Source organism: Condylostylus longicornis, unplaced genomic scaffold, assembly GCF_029603195.1.
Source record: "Condylostylus longicornis isolate FDR11 unplaced genomic scaffold, ASM2960319v2 ptg000119l, whole genome shotgun sequence".
NCBI lineage: Eukaryota > Metazoa > Arthropoda > Insecta > Diptera > Dolichopodidae > Condylostylus > Condylostylus longicornis.
Window position 1 is genome coordinate 1346730 of NW_026578087.1, and position 18272 is coordinate 1365001.

Sequence of the window (18272 nt, forward strand, 5' to 3'; positions counted from 1 at the left end):
TTCGTTTATTATACACCAAGGATAGAGAAAATTTGAACTATAAAATGAAATTTATTTTTTTTTTACATATTCTTTATTTTTATTTAATATATAATTATATAATTTTCTTTTAGATACACTTAAAAATTCTAAAATATGTATGATTAAAATTATTTTCATATTCCAAGAAACAAAATATGCAATTTTATATATAAAAAATTTTCCTAAATGATTTCTTCTAAAACATGTAAATATGTAAGTATGTATTTGAGAAATAATAAATTTTGGATTTTGAACAGTAAATTTCTCTAATGTATATAATAAGAATGCACCTAAATTTATTAAAAGCAAACTTTGTGAAAAATAACAAATTATGTTAATTTTCTTTTAAATACAAAATATATACTCAGATTTTTAATTACTGTAGAACGATGAAGTAAAATTTTGAAAATAAAAATAAAATTAAATAACTATTATAAATAATCTTAATTTTGATTTGTACAAATATATACTATAATTTATATATCCATTTACATTCCAATTTCAACTTTTATTTTGAATATTTATAATTTAAATTTTTTTCATATAATACTAATATTACAATAATTATGTACAATAGTTTATTACAATGCCTTTATTTTGTATATATGTTTTCTACAATTTTTTCATGATAAATAAAAAGAATTCTTAATAAGTAAATAAATTTATGGAACTAATGCATTACATATAAACTAGATACATTAGATTAACAAATCTAATATTTTAATTCAATTTGAAGAATACTTGTAACATTCCTATTATATACATTATTATACACTCCTTTCGTGCAAGTAGGATTGTCACCATAGCTGATAACAAAAACAGCTTCTTAGTTAATTTTCAATGACCGGATTACATTACTGTTTGCAAAAACTCTATTCATTTTTGTTAAGAAAATGCAAGTTTCATTAATTAAGCATTAAAAAATATCTTAAGGCAGTGTTTGCCTGTGCTGTGTTGATGTAATACAATCAAATATTTTACGATTTGTTAATTCTAAAGAAATAAGTAGTTGCTTTTGACAATTATTTAATAAAACATACAACACATTTCGTTATAACAAAACATTGAAGCGAAAATTTTACAAATTGTAGAATTTTTTCAATTTAATAAATTATGAAAACTAAATATATATAAATTAAAAAAAAATGTATGTACTTTTCCACAAAAAACAAATAAGATTAAATAAGGTAAATAAGATCAGAAAAGATGTTATACTTTTACTTTCTTCTAAAACACTACAGCATATTAGGTCATTTACTTTTTGTTTTTGCAACTTGCATTTAGTAATATATTCTCAACAAATTTTTTATTTGTTCCATTTGCTTGAGTTTTAAAATTTATTATTTAAATTTATTAATTAAAGAATTATGAATAACATATTTTATAATTTGTGCAAGTTTTGCTGTAAGTGCACGTTTCACTCGGAGATATTTACTTGTTTTCTCTATTTCATTTTTTAAGAATTTAATGCTGTACTTTATTTTAAATTTAATTATTGTTCTCTTATATTAACAACTAAATATTATCCTAAATTTAAAGACTTTTTAATTTTTTAAATTATGTTTTTGCACTTTAGTTTTTTTTTTCTCATATTTAACGTTTAAATTTAAATTTTTATACATTTTTTTTATCATTCTTTTCAATTTTGTTATTAATAAAGGAAAATGTTTGTTTCTAATTTTTCTGTATTATATGCTCCAATAGTAATAATGTTAAACTAAAGTACGATCCTATTATAAAAAGTGTAATACAACAGTGCGAAATAAAGACAAAAAAAGTTGTTAAGAAAAAGAAATAGAAATTACCAAATAAAATTTACAAAATTTGTAAATGTAATTAATTTTTAATTGTACACTTAAAATTTGTATATGTAACTAATGAAAAATGTATATTATTTTATTTTATCTCTAAAGTGATGATTATACAAATATTAATTAATGTTACCAGTGCATACCTTAACAATTAAATAGAAATTAAAAAATATACATTTGCGTCAGTTCAAAACTAATAAAAAATAACTAAGCATATTCTAAAACAAACATTTTCTCCTAAACTTTATTTTCTACATATTCATTAACGCTAAATAATTTATTAGTTAAATGCAATTTTATTCATTAAATGAATAATAACATTATTAATAACCTAAGCATCAAGCAATTATAACTTAAAATATGTATGTATGAAGTTTCTTCTGGCATTTCTGTTTTTTTTTTTCGGTTTTGTTCTCCTACTTTCTTAAAAATAATATAGATGCAGAATACTTAATCAGAACAGAAAATATAAATTGAAATTCCCATGAAAAAATATTTTCGCTCTAATTTACTTACTTAAATTGTAATTATGTTTTTATTAATTTAAATTTACGTTCTAAAATAAAATAAATTTTAACATTGTGTTTACACATAATAACTAATAATAACAATTGTAAAATTATAAGGTTAGCTTTTTACATAGATAACTAAAATTTACAAGGAAGAAACACTAATTTCATTTTTGTCAATATATTTTTATTATTCCTAACTTAATGAAAATAATATTTTTGATAACTCTTACTCTAACTTTATTTTAATATTTATTATTTTAACATTTGTATTTTTTTTGTAATATTAACTATATGTATTCGGAGACTTCACGAGTATTTTTAAGACTTCTGAAAGTGGCGCATGTATATGAAAGAAAGACAGTTTAAATTGTTAAATTGTTCCCTTTTGGTAATAATAGAAAATTAAGGAAAAAATGACAAAATTGTCGAGTTCTTAGTTTTCATAGCTTATAAATGCTTACAAGAAAAGCATTAAAGGCAAATTAATTTTACTTAGTTATAAAAAAACCAAAAGTCTGTAATACATATTCTGAAACAATTCGAGAAGATATTAAATTTATATATGTACATATGCGAATAAAAATAAAAGAAAGTTAATTATTATTTTACGAAAATGCTCAATATTTCACTGATTTACTTATGAATATGTATTTACTAGAAATTTAAAGTGTTCAAAGTCTCTTTGTATAATTTTTTTTAAGTTATTTACATTTTATGTAAATTTTTAAATTGGTCTTTGGTCTCCATAATAAAAATCTGCTTACTAAATGATACTAGTTTTAAATTTAAAAAGGGTTATTTAAATTAAGTCTTAAATTAGATTCTTATTTATATATAAGTTATTTTAAAACCATGGTTGCCTGTTATTCATGTCATATGGTTTCGGCATACCCAAAGTTGGTCTATATCCAGCTTGAGGATAACCAGCAGTTGCTCCAGGAGGCAGCAAACTTTGACTTAAATTTTGCATCATTCTAGCGCGAAACTCATCTGGTCTTAAATATTGTGTATACAAAGGAGAATTTGGATCCAATTGGGGTGAATTCATAAATGGATAACTACCACGTTGCGTTGCTGGGTGCGCAGCTGCGGTTAAAAATTGATGATAAGGTGATGGGGCCGCAGGTGCGACACTTGGTGTGGTATTATTATTAATAGTAGATGATTGAGTTTTTTCTGAAACACTGGTTTGGTTTGGATTATTTGTGGAATCTTGTGGTACGCGATGGTGAGTAGGTGGAATATAATATGGGTTAGCGTTACGAAATTCCTCTAAATAAGTTGAGTTATCACCATATAAGCCACTGGGTAGAGGGAGACCAGTTGGCGAAGGACCGAAATTGAAAGCACTTCCTGATACCATGCTTGCCGCAGCTGCCGCTGTTTTCAGCGATAATGCTGAAGGGTCCGTTGAAGTATTGTTTGATGTTCCTGATATAGTTTGATTTGTAGAGGTTGAAGCTGCTACAACAGCCGCTGCAGTTTTTAACCCAGCATATAATTGAAAACCCTGGTGTGCGGAAGCAACATTTTGCGTAATATTATTTCCAGGTGTATTTGTGGTATTTTGTGAACTATTATTATTTAAAATTTGCTGTTCTTGTTGTTGATGTTGTTGAAGTTGCAGATTTTGGGGCTGTTGTTGAATGTTCGAAACAGGCGACTGATGATTGATGGTGCTCTGATTTAAATTTGCAAGCTCAGTAACCTTCTTTTTCTTATTGCGCTTAGTTTGTTTCTGATCAGTAGACGTAGCTGATGGTACTTGCTCTCCTTGAGGGTTAACATTACTGTTTGCGCTACTGGAGGATTGATTACTTTGGGGCACATAATTTCCTAAAATGTATAAAACACATAAAATGAAAAATAAAATAAAAAATAACGATGGATAAAGAGTAAAATATAAAAAATATTTTTTCTTGCTTCTAAATATAGCAGATTTCCTTTTCCGACGGTGTTGCTTAATGAAAATGAAAACAAATGTATAAAATTTCAGTTTTTAATAATGAAAATGAAATTAAAAGTGCACAAAACCAAATGCCTTAAAATATTAAAATAAAAAATATAAAGAAAAAAAAACATCTTACCTAATAAAAAAATCGGATAATTACCTGGTGGAGGCAGGTTCTGCTGATCCCTTCCACCATATATTGTCGAAGAATTCTGATATAGTTGTTGTGGTAAATTTTTGCTGAACATATGTGCAGCTGGTGGAACATTTTTATCATAATAACTAGTACCCATTGTACCAGGTGTGTTATTTTGTAGTGCAAGCATATTAGTGTCATCCATCATTTGAGTTAAACTCGAGTGGTGCCGCATTGTATGATCTATTATGTTGCTAGAGTTTTGGTATGTTGAAGATGTTTTATAATTTGATAAGTCTAAATTTCTGTTCAGTGAATTTGGTATAAGTTCAGTAGGGTTATTTTCATTTCTTTGACCAATATTTTGAGAGCCGTATGGTGCATTATTTGTGGCCACATTATGTGAAGACTTGGATCCACCATATAGAGGGATGGCTGAAGACTGTGGATTATGTGAATTTGATGGTTGTTGGGATTGCTGAGAACGTTGAGATTGAAGAGGTCTTTGTTGCTGTAATTGTTGTGTTTGTGATGGTTGCTGTTGTTGTTGCTGCTGATGCTGTTGTGATTGCAGAGACTGTGATTGATGTGATAAATTAATTCGATTATTATTATTTACTTGCGCAAGTGGCTGAGAATATAGGTTTGTCAAATTTTCATTTTTTTGTTGTTGACTAATGTGAGAGGAAATGATTGGTTGATGTTGTTGTAAATTATCTTTGTTCGACATTGCAGCAGCAGCTGCAGCTTGGACTAAAGGGTTAGAAAATCCCATTGCTGCCGCTTTGTTTAATACTTCGTATGCTTTACTTGATGTTATATCTAGAGATTTATTGAAGCCAATATTTTTTGCAGCAGTCATTGAACTTAAGAAACCATCAAACATTTGTTGGTGTTTATTTATCGCAGCAGAATCGTACAATGTTTGCTGTTGTGAGACTTGCGATTGTTCTTGATGTTGCTGTTGATGTTGCTCTCGTTGCTGCTGCTGATGCAATAGTAATTGTTTCTCTTCACTTTTTAAGCTTTTAATATCGTTAATCGCATTTTGGTTTTGTTGCGCGTAATTTACATTCATCGTAGGTGCGGAAGTTTCATAATTACGTTTTATTTGTTGTGGCGTTTGCTGTATATTATGCGAAGAGTTTTGTTGCTGTTGCTGCACTTGCGGATTTTGAATGTTATGCGTAGATTGATGCAAATTTTGTGAATTCATAGATCGCTGTAAAGACTGCTGAAGTTGTTGTTTCTGCTGCTGCGAAACTTGTGTTTGTGACCCTGGTACATTAATTGAATTTTGTTTTGATGCTAATTGCAATGACAAATCGCTTACAAAATCTGAAAATAATGCGAAAGAATTAAATAAAATACAACGACACTTGTGCCCAAGGAAATTTTACCATTACATTGACTGCTACTCTTGTCTGAGCTTGAAGGAATACTATATTGTGGATATTTTGCATATTGCGGTTGTAAACCTAAATTACTTTTGTCAGTCACTGTTGAGTTTGCTTGTGATGCTTGATCTGAAGGCTGATTGGAAATCTGTCCCAATTCCTGATTTAACACAGAATTTGAATTTATTGCACTGGATTCAAATGCACCACGTGAAACTTGATTTTGGTTTTGAGACTGTGAATGTGTTGTATGATAATGTGGGGATTGTACAATTTGGGAAACTAGTTGTTGAGGTTGAGGTTGTGACTGTGAATTTTGATGCTGAGGTTGAATAATGTTTTGCTGTATTTGATTCGAGTTTCCGTGTTGAATTGTTGCTGATTGAACTTGCAATTTTTGGTTTGAGCCATCTGTGTTTTGATTTCCAACCACTTTTAAATTTCCATCATTGGAACATGCCTCGGGACTTTCGTAAATATTTTCATTTTCAGGTTTCTGCAATTTCATTTGATGCTTTTCTAAAGCGGATGGGGCAGTTTCTAAATTCAAGTTCGGTGAGTGTGCAAAATTTGTTTTTGTTTGCGTATTCGATTGTGAAGATTGTTGTGATGGCACCACTACGGAAGAGTGGGCTGGAGAAGATGATTGTTGATATGGAGAAGTTGGATTTTGATTCTGATTATACGGTGAAGAATGGTCAGATTGCTGGTAAGGGGAATTCATTTGCTGTTGGTATGGAGAATTCTGTCCTCTAGGCGATTCACTATTCGGATGATTAGGTGAGTTAGTTACAATGTGCATCGATCCAACACTTGGAGGACCTGAGGATGGAGGACCTTGTCCTGATTGACCTTGTTGATTTGAAAAAGGAGAGTGAGGTTGTTGATATGGAGAATTGGGATTACTGCTTTGGTGGTACGGTGAGCTTGAATTATGATGGTAAGGAGATGACTGGGGTTGTTGATAAGGTGAATTGGGATTGGTACTTGGGCTCATTGATGAATTATAATCCGATTCTTGTGACTGTGGTTGTTTATATTGTTCGTAAAGCGTAGGTGTTGGAGGTTGTACCGGAGATCTAGGTGAAAAACTGGATGAACTGGGAGTTTTCTTTTGATCGTTATTTACATTGTATGCTGAAGTTCCATTAGTCACCGAATTACCAGTTTGGTTATTTCCGGCTCCATAGGGAGCTATCACTGAAGAAGCAGTATCTGTACTTGCATTAATATTTGGAGAATTTCCAGAATAAATATGCTGCGAATATTGAGCATACGCTGAAGAAGGTAGCTCTCTTGGACTGCAACTCTTTTCTGGTGAACTTTTTGTTGTTGTATCTTGATAAAAGCCAACTTTTATTGTTCCATTCAAGGGATATGGGGATGAAGGCTTAGAAACTTCATCTGGTTTTGGTGAAACCATTATTGGTGAAGTTCCGATTGGTGAAGTATAAGAACTAGGATACGGACCAAATCTATCTTCGATTCCTATTCTTGGACTATCTGGATCGTGACTGTAAGAAGATCTTTCAGAAACAGTACTTCCTGTACTAGCCTAAAAAATATATCAAAATTAAATTAAAAACTTACATCCTGAATGAACTTAAATGTTTATACCTTCCGCTGTCTAGGAGCTGGGAGAGAGAAATTGTCTTGACCATTTTGTGCTGGTGATTTCAAATTTTTATTAGGGCTTGTGGAAGGATCTTCTGAGATATTTTGATTATTGTTTCCAGATTCTGCCAACTCCAACTTTTTCTTTTCGTCTTCATCCTCCGGTTTTTTTGTTTTCTTGGGAGCACCAAAAGCTTTAAACCAAGCGCTTAAATTAGGAGTAGCTGAGGATGACTTTCCATCTTCTAATTTTGTTTCACTTTTAGGTAGAAGCTCTTCTTTTTTGCACTGAAAGGGTTTAGTGTCGTCTTTTCGTGTTTCTTCGTAACATTCCTTGTCTATAACAATTTCATCTGAATTTTCGCTTGGCTTTTCCGATTTTTCCATTACCGCATCGTTTTTTATTGTATTATCACTCTCTTCACTCAAGGTTATAGCTTCACTTATTTTAAAGTCATTTGATGCTATTTCGTCACCAAAGTTATGCAACTGACCTAACCCAAACCCAGATGTATTTAATACGCTGCCTAAGCTAAGCTTAGGTGCGCTTTCATCAGTCTCCACCACTAAAGAATTTTTTACTTCTTTTACTTTAGATACGGCACCTAATGGAAAAATTTCTTCAGGTTTATTTGCAGTAAGCAAATTTCCTTTTGATTTTCCAGGATGTAATCGATCAATAGTCCTCAATAGATCTTTCCGCCTACCCACTCCACTAAGTTTTTCCTTTAAGCTTTTTCGTTTTGCTTCTTTTTGCAATTGATTTTTGATATGAGGTGGAGGTGGCGGAGGATGAGGCAATAGTTGAGTGGTATTCGGTTCTTTTGATTTATGATTTATGGGTGAAGAAGAAGATCCAACTATTGAAGTTGAGCTCATACTAGGATGCGTAACCATGTTTGTTCCACTTAAATTTTGCGAGTCCAATTCTTTATTGTTCAAAATATTTATTTTGTTTGAAGCTGGAGCTACTGGTATTAAATCACTAATAAGCTTATTATCATGCGGCGGTTTTTTTGTTTCATCAAAATTTTCAACTAATTTAGAATCGACATCGCTTTTTATGGCAGGCGCCACAGATCCGTTAACAGTACCCGTATTAATGGTATCTCCTGGCCGGCGAAAATCAGCTGGATCAAGTTTTGCTGCTACAGCATCGAAATCATCAAGCAAATTATATCGATTTGGTGAATTGCTAGCTGAGCTAAATTCAGAAAATCTTGGTGTATGTTCTAGCCAACGATTGATGTCTTTGAGAGTCTGTTCGGTTTCGAGCTCAAGGGCTTCCATATTTGTTGCCTTATTAGCTGAATCACATTTAATAAGAGAACTATTTGTCAATGATTGAGTAGGTGCTACTATTGCCACAGGAGGTGTACCTAATGTACTTTTCCCCTTCTTCTTGTTAATCAAATTTGATGTGCTCGATAAGCTAGTTGCTAGCGATTCTAAAATTTGATGCTTTTTTAAATGAGATTTCTTGTTTTGCAACAAAGATCCCAGAACTCCTGGGGTTACATCGTGTTTTTCTTCTTCTTTTTTCTTTAAGGGTTTTGATTCTTTTTGTTTGTTTTCTTTTGACTTTGTTTCTTTTGTTCTGTTGTCTTTTGTTTCTGATATAGTATTAACATTATTTTGCGATTTCGCAACTTTACTTTTTCCTACAACTATTATTTGTTCAGAAATTATTACATTACCAAATTAAAATTCTTACCTGAATCAGTTTGAGATTTCTTTAAATTTTTTTCCGTGTGCTTAATCGATTTCTCAACAAAATTTTTATCTTGCAGATTTTGTAAATCTTCTTTTTGGTCATTCTCTTCAGAACGAATCTCGGATTCACATATTTCTTCTTCCATAGAACCTTTCCTGTCTCTATTTTTATTAATTTTTGTTCTTGATTTTTCAACAATTTTATTTGATTTTTGGACTTTACCCCTTTTCTTATTTGAATTTATTATACCCTTCCCTTTTTTGATTTTACCTTTGTCAGTTTGGTTAGATGATTTTACAACTTTCTCCTCTTCTTTTTTAGAATTTAACGCAGCACATCTTCTACGCTGCTTTATGAGATCATATTTGTCTAGAAAAAGTGGTATTTGCATATCATTGTTTGCGTCTTTTTCAACAGTGCTGTTATTCTCGTCCTCATCTGAACTGCCCGCATCTGAATCAGTTGATTCTTTTACCTTATTTTTAAGTCCTCCTTTTTGGTTATTTTGCTTTCTGCTTTCCTGCACTATTTTGTTTCTGCTCTTTGTTAATTTTGTTCTATGTTTAAAAGATTTTTCATTGCAGTCAGAGACGCTTGGACTTTGACTACGAGATCTTAAGCTTTGGTTTCGATTTGATATGACATCTTCAGTTGCACCAGTTTCCTCAGTTTCATTTCTTGTTGAACTCTTCTCTTCAAATATTTTATTAATTTTCTTTTTAGACTTTTTGAAGCTTATTACTTTAGATTTTGCAGTAAAATGGGTAACACTTTTGAGTTTTGATTTTATTTTTTTTGAATGATTTTTTGTAGGTTTTGTATTCAGATCAATTTCGTCCTCCCTATTTTTATGAGAACTTTTCGAAATATTATTTTTTCTTTTAAAATCTTTGTTTCTTTTTTGCGCATTTTTCTTCATTTTTTTTTCATTTCTTTTTTCGCTTCCATCTTCTTTGTCTATGGAATCAATTTTTATGTCTTGAATCTCTCCGTCGTCATTTTCTTCCATATTATCATCATTTTTTACAGTATTCTCTTCAATATCATTAGAAAAACGGCTTTCTAAAGAGGCACTTTTGGTAGGAGTAAGAGTATTGGCATACTTTTTGTGTAAATCAATTTTGAAATTTGGGGTAGGGGATCTAGATGAATCACTAAAGAATGACGCTTTTTTAACATTTTCACAATCTCCAACGATTTGATTTTCAATTTCACTGTCTTCACTTTTTGAATCAAGTTCATCTAAACAATTTGTATTTGGCTTATCTTTCTTAATTTTGGTATTACTCTTTTTCTTACTTCGTGACTCAGACGACACTGAACTACCCTTTGCAGGTTTACCTAAAAAATTTAATTGCAAATAAATTTTTAGATTACGAAATATTCGCTATTACCTTTATTTGATTTAAGTTGATTTTCTTTTCCTTTTTTGTACTTCAACATTTTCTCCGGCTTTTTATTATCCTTTACTCCATGTTTTTTCGTTTTATTTTTTGATTCTAAATTCTCGTCTGACATTTCGCTTGGGTCGAAATCATACATGTTGCTTTTGGTATCAATACATTGATTTTCAGTATTTTTGCAATCGGTCTCTTTTATATCACATTCCATTTCATTTAAATGTTGTGCGGTTTCTTTTTCTTCTTTATGGCCTTTATTCTTCCAATGAGTTTTTTTTACATGTTTTTTGATATTCGTTTCTTTATTTTTTTCACAATCTTTTATCTTCGATTTATGTTTAACATCTTTATTTGAGTGATCCTCTTTTTGTTTTCTGTATCTCTCTTTATCCTTTTGTTTACTCTCATCTTTCTTTTTTGATTTATTTATTTCAGTAATTTTTTTGGTTTTTTTATTTTTGCCCTTTGCATTACTTTCACAATCAGCTTCGCTTTTTGCGTCCTGATCGCATTCAAAAGCGTCATTTTCATTATCTAACTTTTTCACTTTGTCAACATAGTCTTCTTCATCTGTTTCATCGTTGTGAATTGAGTTTGTATCATCTAATTTGATTTTCTTTTTACGTCTTTTATCTTTATCTTTATGCTTTCTTTTTGAGGTTTTGCTTTTGCTTTCAAATTTACTATCATCTTCATCTGTTTCACCCAAGGTAAAACCTTTATTATCTTCTTCATTCTCAATAATAATATTATTTGAAATTTTGTCAATTTCTTCATCATTTGAATTGTTCTTATTGAAATACTTTTCTCTGAAAACATTTAGTTTTGATTCAGGATATCCAATTTCATCTTCTTCATCTGACAGATTATCGAAATATTTTTTCGTAGCTTTATCAAAAGCTTCTTGTAAATTATTAACCATTTCAGTATATTCTAAAACATAATAACACAATTTGTTTCATTGTAAATATACATACATTCATATTGGATTAATTTATGCACATTTAAAATGAATTTACAAAAATTTACCATTATTTTGTCCATTGTATAAGCGACAGTTATTAACTATCAATTTAAAATCATTTCGAAATTCACTGAATTTTTTGTACTCTCCATTATCAAGTTTATCCTCCATTTTAAGTAAATCCATAGGCCTAAAATTAGGTTGTTTTGGTATTTTAATAAAATATTATAAGTAGTTCAATCTATTTTCTTTGAAATGTAATTTAAAAATTTCTTGAAAGTTGCATTTAACAAATGCAATTACTTTAACTTGAACCTATAAGCTATTGTAAAAATTGTTTACACAAAAATCACTAAAATTTACATAAACTTTTAAAATTTAATATTAAAAAAGTAAAATAATATTTTTCACTTATTATCGAGGCAAGACTCACCTTCTAATTATCGAATAATATCTAGGCGCAATGTCTTCTTCAACAGGATCCATAAACGGCCAGGCATCACGGTGATTTTTAACATAAACGAGAACTTTATGCATACCAATTTGTAACACTTCATCAGTTTCAGTGAAGCTAAGAAAGGAATTATTTGTTGAATTGAAATAATTATTGCTACTAGGGGCAGGCATATATGATGTTATTGCCAATGATGAAAGAATTTTTGGCGGTGATAATGTTTGTGATGACTTTTTAGTAAGGGGGCATTGCTTTTTGCTAATAATTTTACATAGATACAAATTATTTTATTTTACATCAGGCGAATTATATATATATACATGTTTTAAATACAAAGTAGCGTTGTGATAATCATGTTAAAATTGTTTAAATATTTATCAAATTCATTCGAATTTTTATAAGGGTTGACGTGCATTTATATATGTACATGGTGATATGAATCAAAAAAAAAAAAGGAAAATGGGTTAGTTAAGTTAATATTTCATTTTAAATTTTAAGTTAAGGAGCATGCAAAATATAGATGAATTGAAAATAACCAAAAGATTCAATTAAAATTAAAAAATATTAAAGATTACAAAATTGCATATATAATAAGAATATATGTATGTATGTATCTATATAGCTATATTAATATGTATATAACGCAACTCAGGAATTACATTGGAAAAAATATTAATATTAAATGTTTGATAACAAACATTTGTATTACTCTTGTTTTTTTTAACCAAGCAAGAAATATAAAAGAAAATATTTTTAACAAATATTTTTCTTACCTTTCACTATTTCTTGATTTCTTTTTTTTCTGAGAATTATCGGAATCTATAACTTCATTTTTTTCGACAATTTTATCAGACTTTTCAGTTGGAGAGTTTTTAGTTTTTTTGGCAATCTTTTCTGTTTTTTCATTTTTTGTTGGTTTTGTTTTTGGAGCTTTCATTTCCTTTTTTCCCGTTCTCATATTTTTAATATTTTTCTTTGAAGCGGAGGTGGTTTCTAAAGTTGGAATAAATATATTTTCACTGATGGAAGACAACGAGTTATTTGTTTGTCGACCAGGTAGTTTGACTGTTGCTGAACTTGTAATAGGCGCCATATTATTTGTTTTTTCTTCTAATTTAATATCTACCGCGTTTTTCCCTCCAACTATACCACAATACGTCGGCGAATTACTATAATAGTTAATCGAATCTGTTTCCGATTCTGTATCTGATCGTTTGTAACAAATTAAATTTTCCTTATCTTCGTCGAAAGATATTAGAGATATAGCGTCATCATAGTCATCACTATGTCCAATGCAATTGGATGATTTGTTACTTTTTATATCCGACTTCAAAACGCTTTCTGGAGTAAAGTTAGAATCTCTTTGATCTTTAAAAAATGTTTGATTTGGCGTTGAATTATTCTGATTATTGATTTCTAGGAAAACTTTTGCTTCAGTTACAGTTCCTTCTTTATACGTTATATCAGTATGACAGAGTTTGTTCTTTTCAATTTCTTCATACGGGGCTTCATATTCATCTATATCATTGAAAGTTTTCAAACTTTTTTCTAAAGTTGGTGATTGAGATGGTGTTGGGGGAAATAAGGATGCGTGGTTATGAATTAGTGAAGCTGGTGGAGGTGATAAAGAAGATGCACCCAAATCAGGAGATAAACAAAATTTTTCACGCTTAAAAAGAAAGTCACTAGAATTTAAAGAAGGACGAATTGAACTGGCATAAGTCGACACTCCGCTTCCAGATGATTCTGATCGAGATCTAAAAAAGATGTTTTATAAAATTTTTAAATTTACATATATTTTTTCGCTTATTTTTTTGTTTAAAAAACAAACAAAACTCTACGTAGAATCAAATATAATTTAACGATAAGGTATTCTTTGTGAATATTTACTTAAATAATAAAAGATAAAAAATTTCTTTTAAACACACTTTAAATGAAATGTATAAAACAATAAATTACAACAGACTACATTAGAAAGTTGTGTGAAAATATGACCATTGATACTCAATTTTCGATATTATATTCCTTATCCAAAATCCAAAAATTTTAAATACTTATTCTTAAAAGTTGTTAATTTATTATACAAGGAAAATTAAAGATTAAAAGTTAATATAGAACCCTAAATACAAAAAACAATGAATAAATAATAATTAAAAATCAATATAGAACCCATACTACAAAAGAATTTTTGAAATAAATTTTCAATTACTGTTTAAAAAATATTAATTGTTGTAAAAAGGTCATTTTACAATTACATAGTATTAAAATAAGCTCATATAGACCTCAATAAATATGCAATTTTTTCAAAACAGTAAATTTAGTTTAGTTCTTTTAAAACAAAAAAAATAATAAATAAAGCAGTAATACGTAATTAAAAAATAAAATTGTAAAATAAATCAATACATGCTTACATAATTTTTTAATAATTTTCATGAATTTCAAAAATTTAAAAACTTTTGAAAAAATTTAACCATACTTTTTAATAAACAAAGCAAAATTGATTGCAACAAAATTGTGAATCGATACAATTTTTTTGATGAAAAAAAAATAATACTATATTTATAGAATTTGGGAAGTAATATAACATTTTAAAATTCACATAAATAATAAGTTGATAAAGTCCCCCCAGTTCTAAATAATATATGTTATTTTCTCATTATACAAGTAGTTTTAATTTTGCTATTGTTTTCCTTTATAATTTAAATATATATTTATATGGTTGTATATATATATTTTTTAATTTTTGGTTAAGTATCACTCTAACCGTCGTCTCTTTTTGTTTGTAGCTTCAGCTAATTTCAACTGTTCTTCGTACTTTTCTCTTTCAATACGTTCGAGATCCTGTTTCTCGTGCAAAACTTTGTATTTAATATCAGTTGCACGTATTCGAGCTGAATTACGGTTTTGAAATAATCTAAAAAAATATGAAATTCTAATAAAAATTTGTAACATATAATTGTAATCAATAACATAATTCATAAGACTATAAATTAAGAGTAAACAAAAAGGTTAAACTTTTAAAGTTTTCTTACTTTCTTCTCCTTAATTTTTCCCTTTCAAGAAATAGTTGGGGTAATTTTGGTAAAAAATTTTCTTCTAGAATCTTTAGCAAGGCACGTTCTTTTTTAGTTTTACAACTTTTTAATTTCGTAGATAAATTTTGCCAGTCCTCTTCAGTAAAGCAAACCACTTGCCAAATTGTATCTTCACTGTTCGATTTAATATCTTCGCGATACAAACGAGTACCAAAAAAGTACCAGTAGCCAGAGTTTTTGGAATCAAAACCCAAGGGCTCAACACGTAGGCTATTAGCTTCTAAATTATTAAACTTATAGAATACATCGGTTGATTCCAAACGAAAATGACACAAGGAATGCAGAATAAGCAGTTTATTTCTTACTGGTAGTGAGGAAAAATCTGTGTCTGTGTCGAAATAATTTTCAACGTTGTTTTTTCTACATTGGTGACGCAAGAAACGCCTTAAAAACATCTGATAATTACTGGTTGTGATCTCATCTCTATTCGTTCTTAATAAATCACATCCTTTCAAAATTCTAACGATCAACTCAGGTAGAAGACCAACCGTTTCTTCGGTACCATCAGTTAAAAGGGCTGATTCTAAATCCTATTTAATTTAAAAATAAGAATCGAGTAGCGAAATTAAATTAAAAAATAACTATAGTTTTGGATATGAATTTTTAAAGTTTCAACCGAATGTGTCCAAATTATAAACTTAAGATTATATCAAACTAACAAATCAATTTTACCTCAATATCAATATCTGGCAAATCAAACGCTGAACTAAACAATGAACAAAAATGAGCTATACAAGGAATCTCCCACCATGATTGAATATCTAAAAATATATTTTTATTTTTGTAGTGTAACATTCGGACATACTTGATATACTTTATTAGATTTTCAGATCTCTAAATAATAATGTATTGGGATTAAACTTCAACTTACCGAGGAGACTAATAAAAGTAGAAACCATTTAATATGTCACTAACTAAACCTGCTTTTTAATGTCCGATATTTAAAAATTAGTAAAACCATTCAACTTATTTGTAAATTTATTAAATTTTTTATAAATTAAAAATCTAAGCACGTTTTTTTACAATGTTTTCATATTTCCTTTTAAAACATTAATTTTTTAATTATTAGTTTTTAAAATTTATCTTTTTTTTTCTTTTATACACCAACAAACAATATCACTTAATAAATTTGAATATTTAAATGTTTCAGTTTTTTTTTATCAAATAAATAGATATATCTAGTAAATTATTCAATTGCCATAAAATTTTTTAATAACAAGAGAGAAACGTCATCGCCATTTTCAAAATTAATTTTATTTTGACATTTATTGCCGTAACTTTAATAAGAGAGAGAGGTGAAAATAAACAGTCAATATCTCACTGTTTTCTCTTTCTTTTTTTCTACATTACAATGGTATTTGGCATATCACTTTTTTTATTTAATTTTTTATACTCAATTTCCAAAATTGATTAATTTTCTGCCCCCATATGAAAATTATTTTAAAGATACCATTTTGCTCTATATAATAATTTCTTTTAGTTAATAAAAAAGTTTCCGTTTTGTTATTGTTAATATTCCAAAAATTTAAATTAATTTGTTAATTTGAAAATTTTCTTGTAGGTAAATTTTTTCTACGTATTTAGAAAAAAAATTTAGTAAAAAATTGACAATTTAAAATTATCTTAGCACTTGTTCATGAGAGAGCTAGGGAAAAACTAAAGTGCTATTCTTCTGCAGTTTATACCCCCACAACTTTCTGCTATGTGGTACTATTTAACGTAATGTCAAAAATCAAATTTTACACATCAAACAGAATTGATACCTTATGGACACGTCTTGCTTACAAAACACAACACTGTTCCCATTAACCAAATCATATTGGAAATTGAGAAAATGATTTCCGCTAAAAGTTTAAAATAAATGAATTTAATTTTTTTATATAAGTTTTTTGGAAAAAAAATAACAAATTAATCAAAATGAACTTAATTAAAATATACCTTAATCAAAATTTTTATTTTTATTTCACTTTTTCTTTTAATTTTTTAGGATAATTCGGAGTCATACATTACATATGATATAACAATATTTGATTATTTTGTACACATTTATATTAAATTGTTTACATCAATTAACTAAATTTTTGAAAGTGTATAAAAACTAAACTTGGGATCAAACAGTGTTATGTTATATAGCATTGAGCCTTTTTTTTTATTATTTTCGTTTCTATTAAAATTTCATGTTGTCTAAGCAAAAATAATTTAATTTAGTTTAAAGTGAAACACTTTGAATACGAGTATACAAAATAATTTTACCTACATAATCAGCGTTCCAACTTGGATACAATTGTATCCATTTGGATATAATTTTGCTATAAATTTCTTGTGGATACAAAGATAATGAAATCTACTAAAATGGCGCAATTGGCTAAATAACACTAAATAAATATTACAAAATCTTTGTCAAAATGCTGCTAATATTAAATCGCGAAATTATTTTCAAAAAAATATTACTTGCAGCCTTTACTAAACAGATTTCCAAATTTTTTTTGAAGAAGGTAAGAAAGATACTACATATATCAAATTGGTGCCCCCCTCATTGCGTTAAAATTTAGAGCTTTTAGACGAGAACATACCAGAAATATATTGGTGTAAGCTAAGTGTAGTAGAAAATACATTGACTGCACATACGTTGTTAGAAATTTTCAGGGTAAATCATTTTTACCGCAGCTACAGAACCTATATTTTTTTTTTATCTTAACTTGTATAAATATATTAAATATTTCATTATTGTTCTAACTACTTATATAAAAGTTTATATATAATATATAGGTGACACAATTTAATAATAATTTAGTATTTTTTCATATTCAATTAAATTATTTTCTGAGAATAAAATAATTATTCAATTAATGTAATTTATTCGCATTCTTTACTGGACTTTTTGGTTTAGATCTTAAAATCGAAAATTATCTAAAATTGAAAATGTCTATATTTTGAACTATTTTAAGGTTATTTGCGCATTCAGTTTAGTGAAGTTTAACTGTGCTTATTTTAATATTTTGTTTGTCAATATTGATCATGCAGTATCTGCTTTGTACTCGTATTTTTAAGTATAAACATACATGGAATGGCTAAATTCAGCCCAGGTTGATCAATATTTTTAGCCGTATAAAGTTAGTGCTGTTGAAATTGCTGCGACTTCAAAGTCTCACAACAGTTGTTTATTAGTTTCGTGATTTTATTAGTTTATAAACTAATAAACT

The 18272-nt window shown here is 28.5% G+C and overlaps 1 protein-coding gene across 3 annotated transcripts; it reads right to left on the reverse strand.

Moving 5' to 3' along the window:
* Positions 1 to 332: 332 nt before the first annotated feature.
* Positions 333 to 16611, reverse strand: LOC129614805 (protein split ends). 3 transcript variants are annotated; one of them, XM_055529685.1, is made up of 13 exons: positions 15941 to 16611; positions 15742 to 15830; positions 15007 to 15599; positions 14739 to 14888; positions 12748 to 13731; positions 11954 to 12091; positions 11586 to 11710; positions 10551 to 11489; positions 9157 to 10497; positions 7446 to 9103; positions 5832 to 7383; positions 4432 to 5769; positions 333 to 4180 (listed from the first exon to the last, which is right to left on the reverse strand). In XM_055529685.1, the coding sequence occupies exons 1-13, from the start codon at positions 15966 to 15968 to the stop codon at positions 3189 to 3191; spliced, it is 9927 nt and encodes a 3308-aa protein (XP_055385660.1). In that variant the 5' UTR covers positions 15969 to 16611; the 3' UTR covers positions 333 to 3188. The 3 variants fall into 3 exon arrangements, with proteins under 3 accessions (XP_055385660.1, XP_055385659.1, XP_055385661.1); XM_055529684.1 differs by having other exon boundaries at positions 7446 to 9109; positions 15941 to 16610; XM_055529686.1 differs by having other exon boundaries at positions 334 to 4180; positions 4456 to 5769; positions 7446 to 9109; positions 15941 to 16610.
* Positions 16612 to 18272: the final 1661 nt, after the last annotated feature.

Coding starts and splice junctions, on each gene's coding strand:
- LOC129614805 (XM_055529684.1), bottom strand. CDS start 15,968: ATGGTTTCTACTTTTATTAGTCTCCTCG. Junction 11,711..11,953: donor TATTATTCGATAATTAGAAG/GTGAGTCTTGCC, acceptor ACCTAATTTTAG/GCCTATGGATTTACTTAAAA. Junction 7,384..7,445: donor CAGCTCCTAGACAGCGGAAG/GTATAAACATTT, acceptor TATATTTTTTAG/GCTAGTACAGGAAGTACTGT.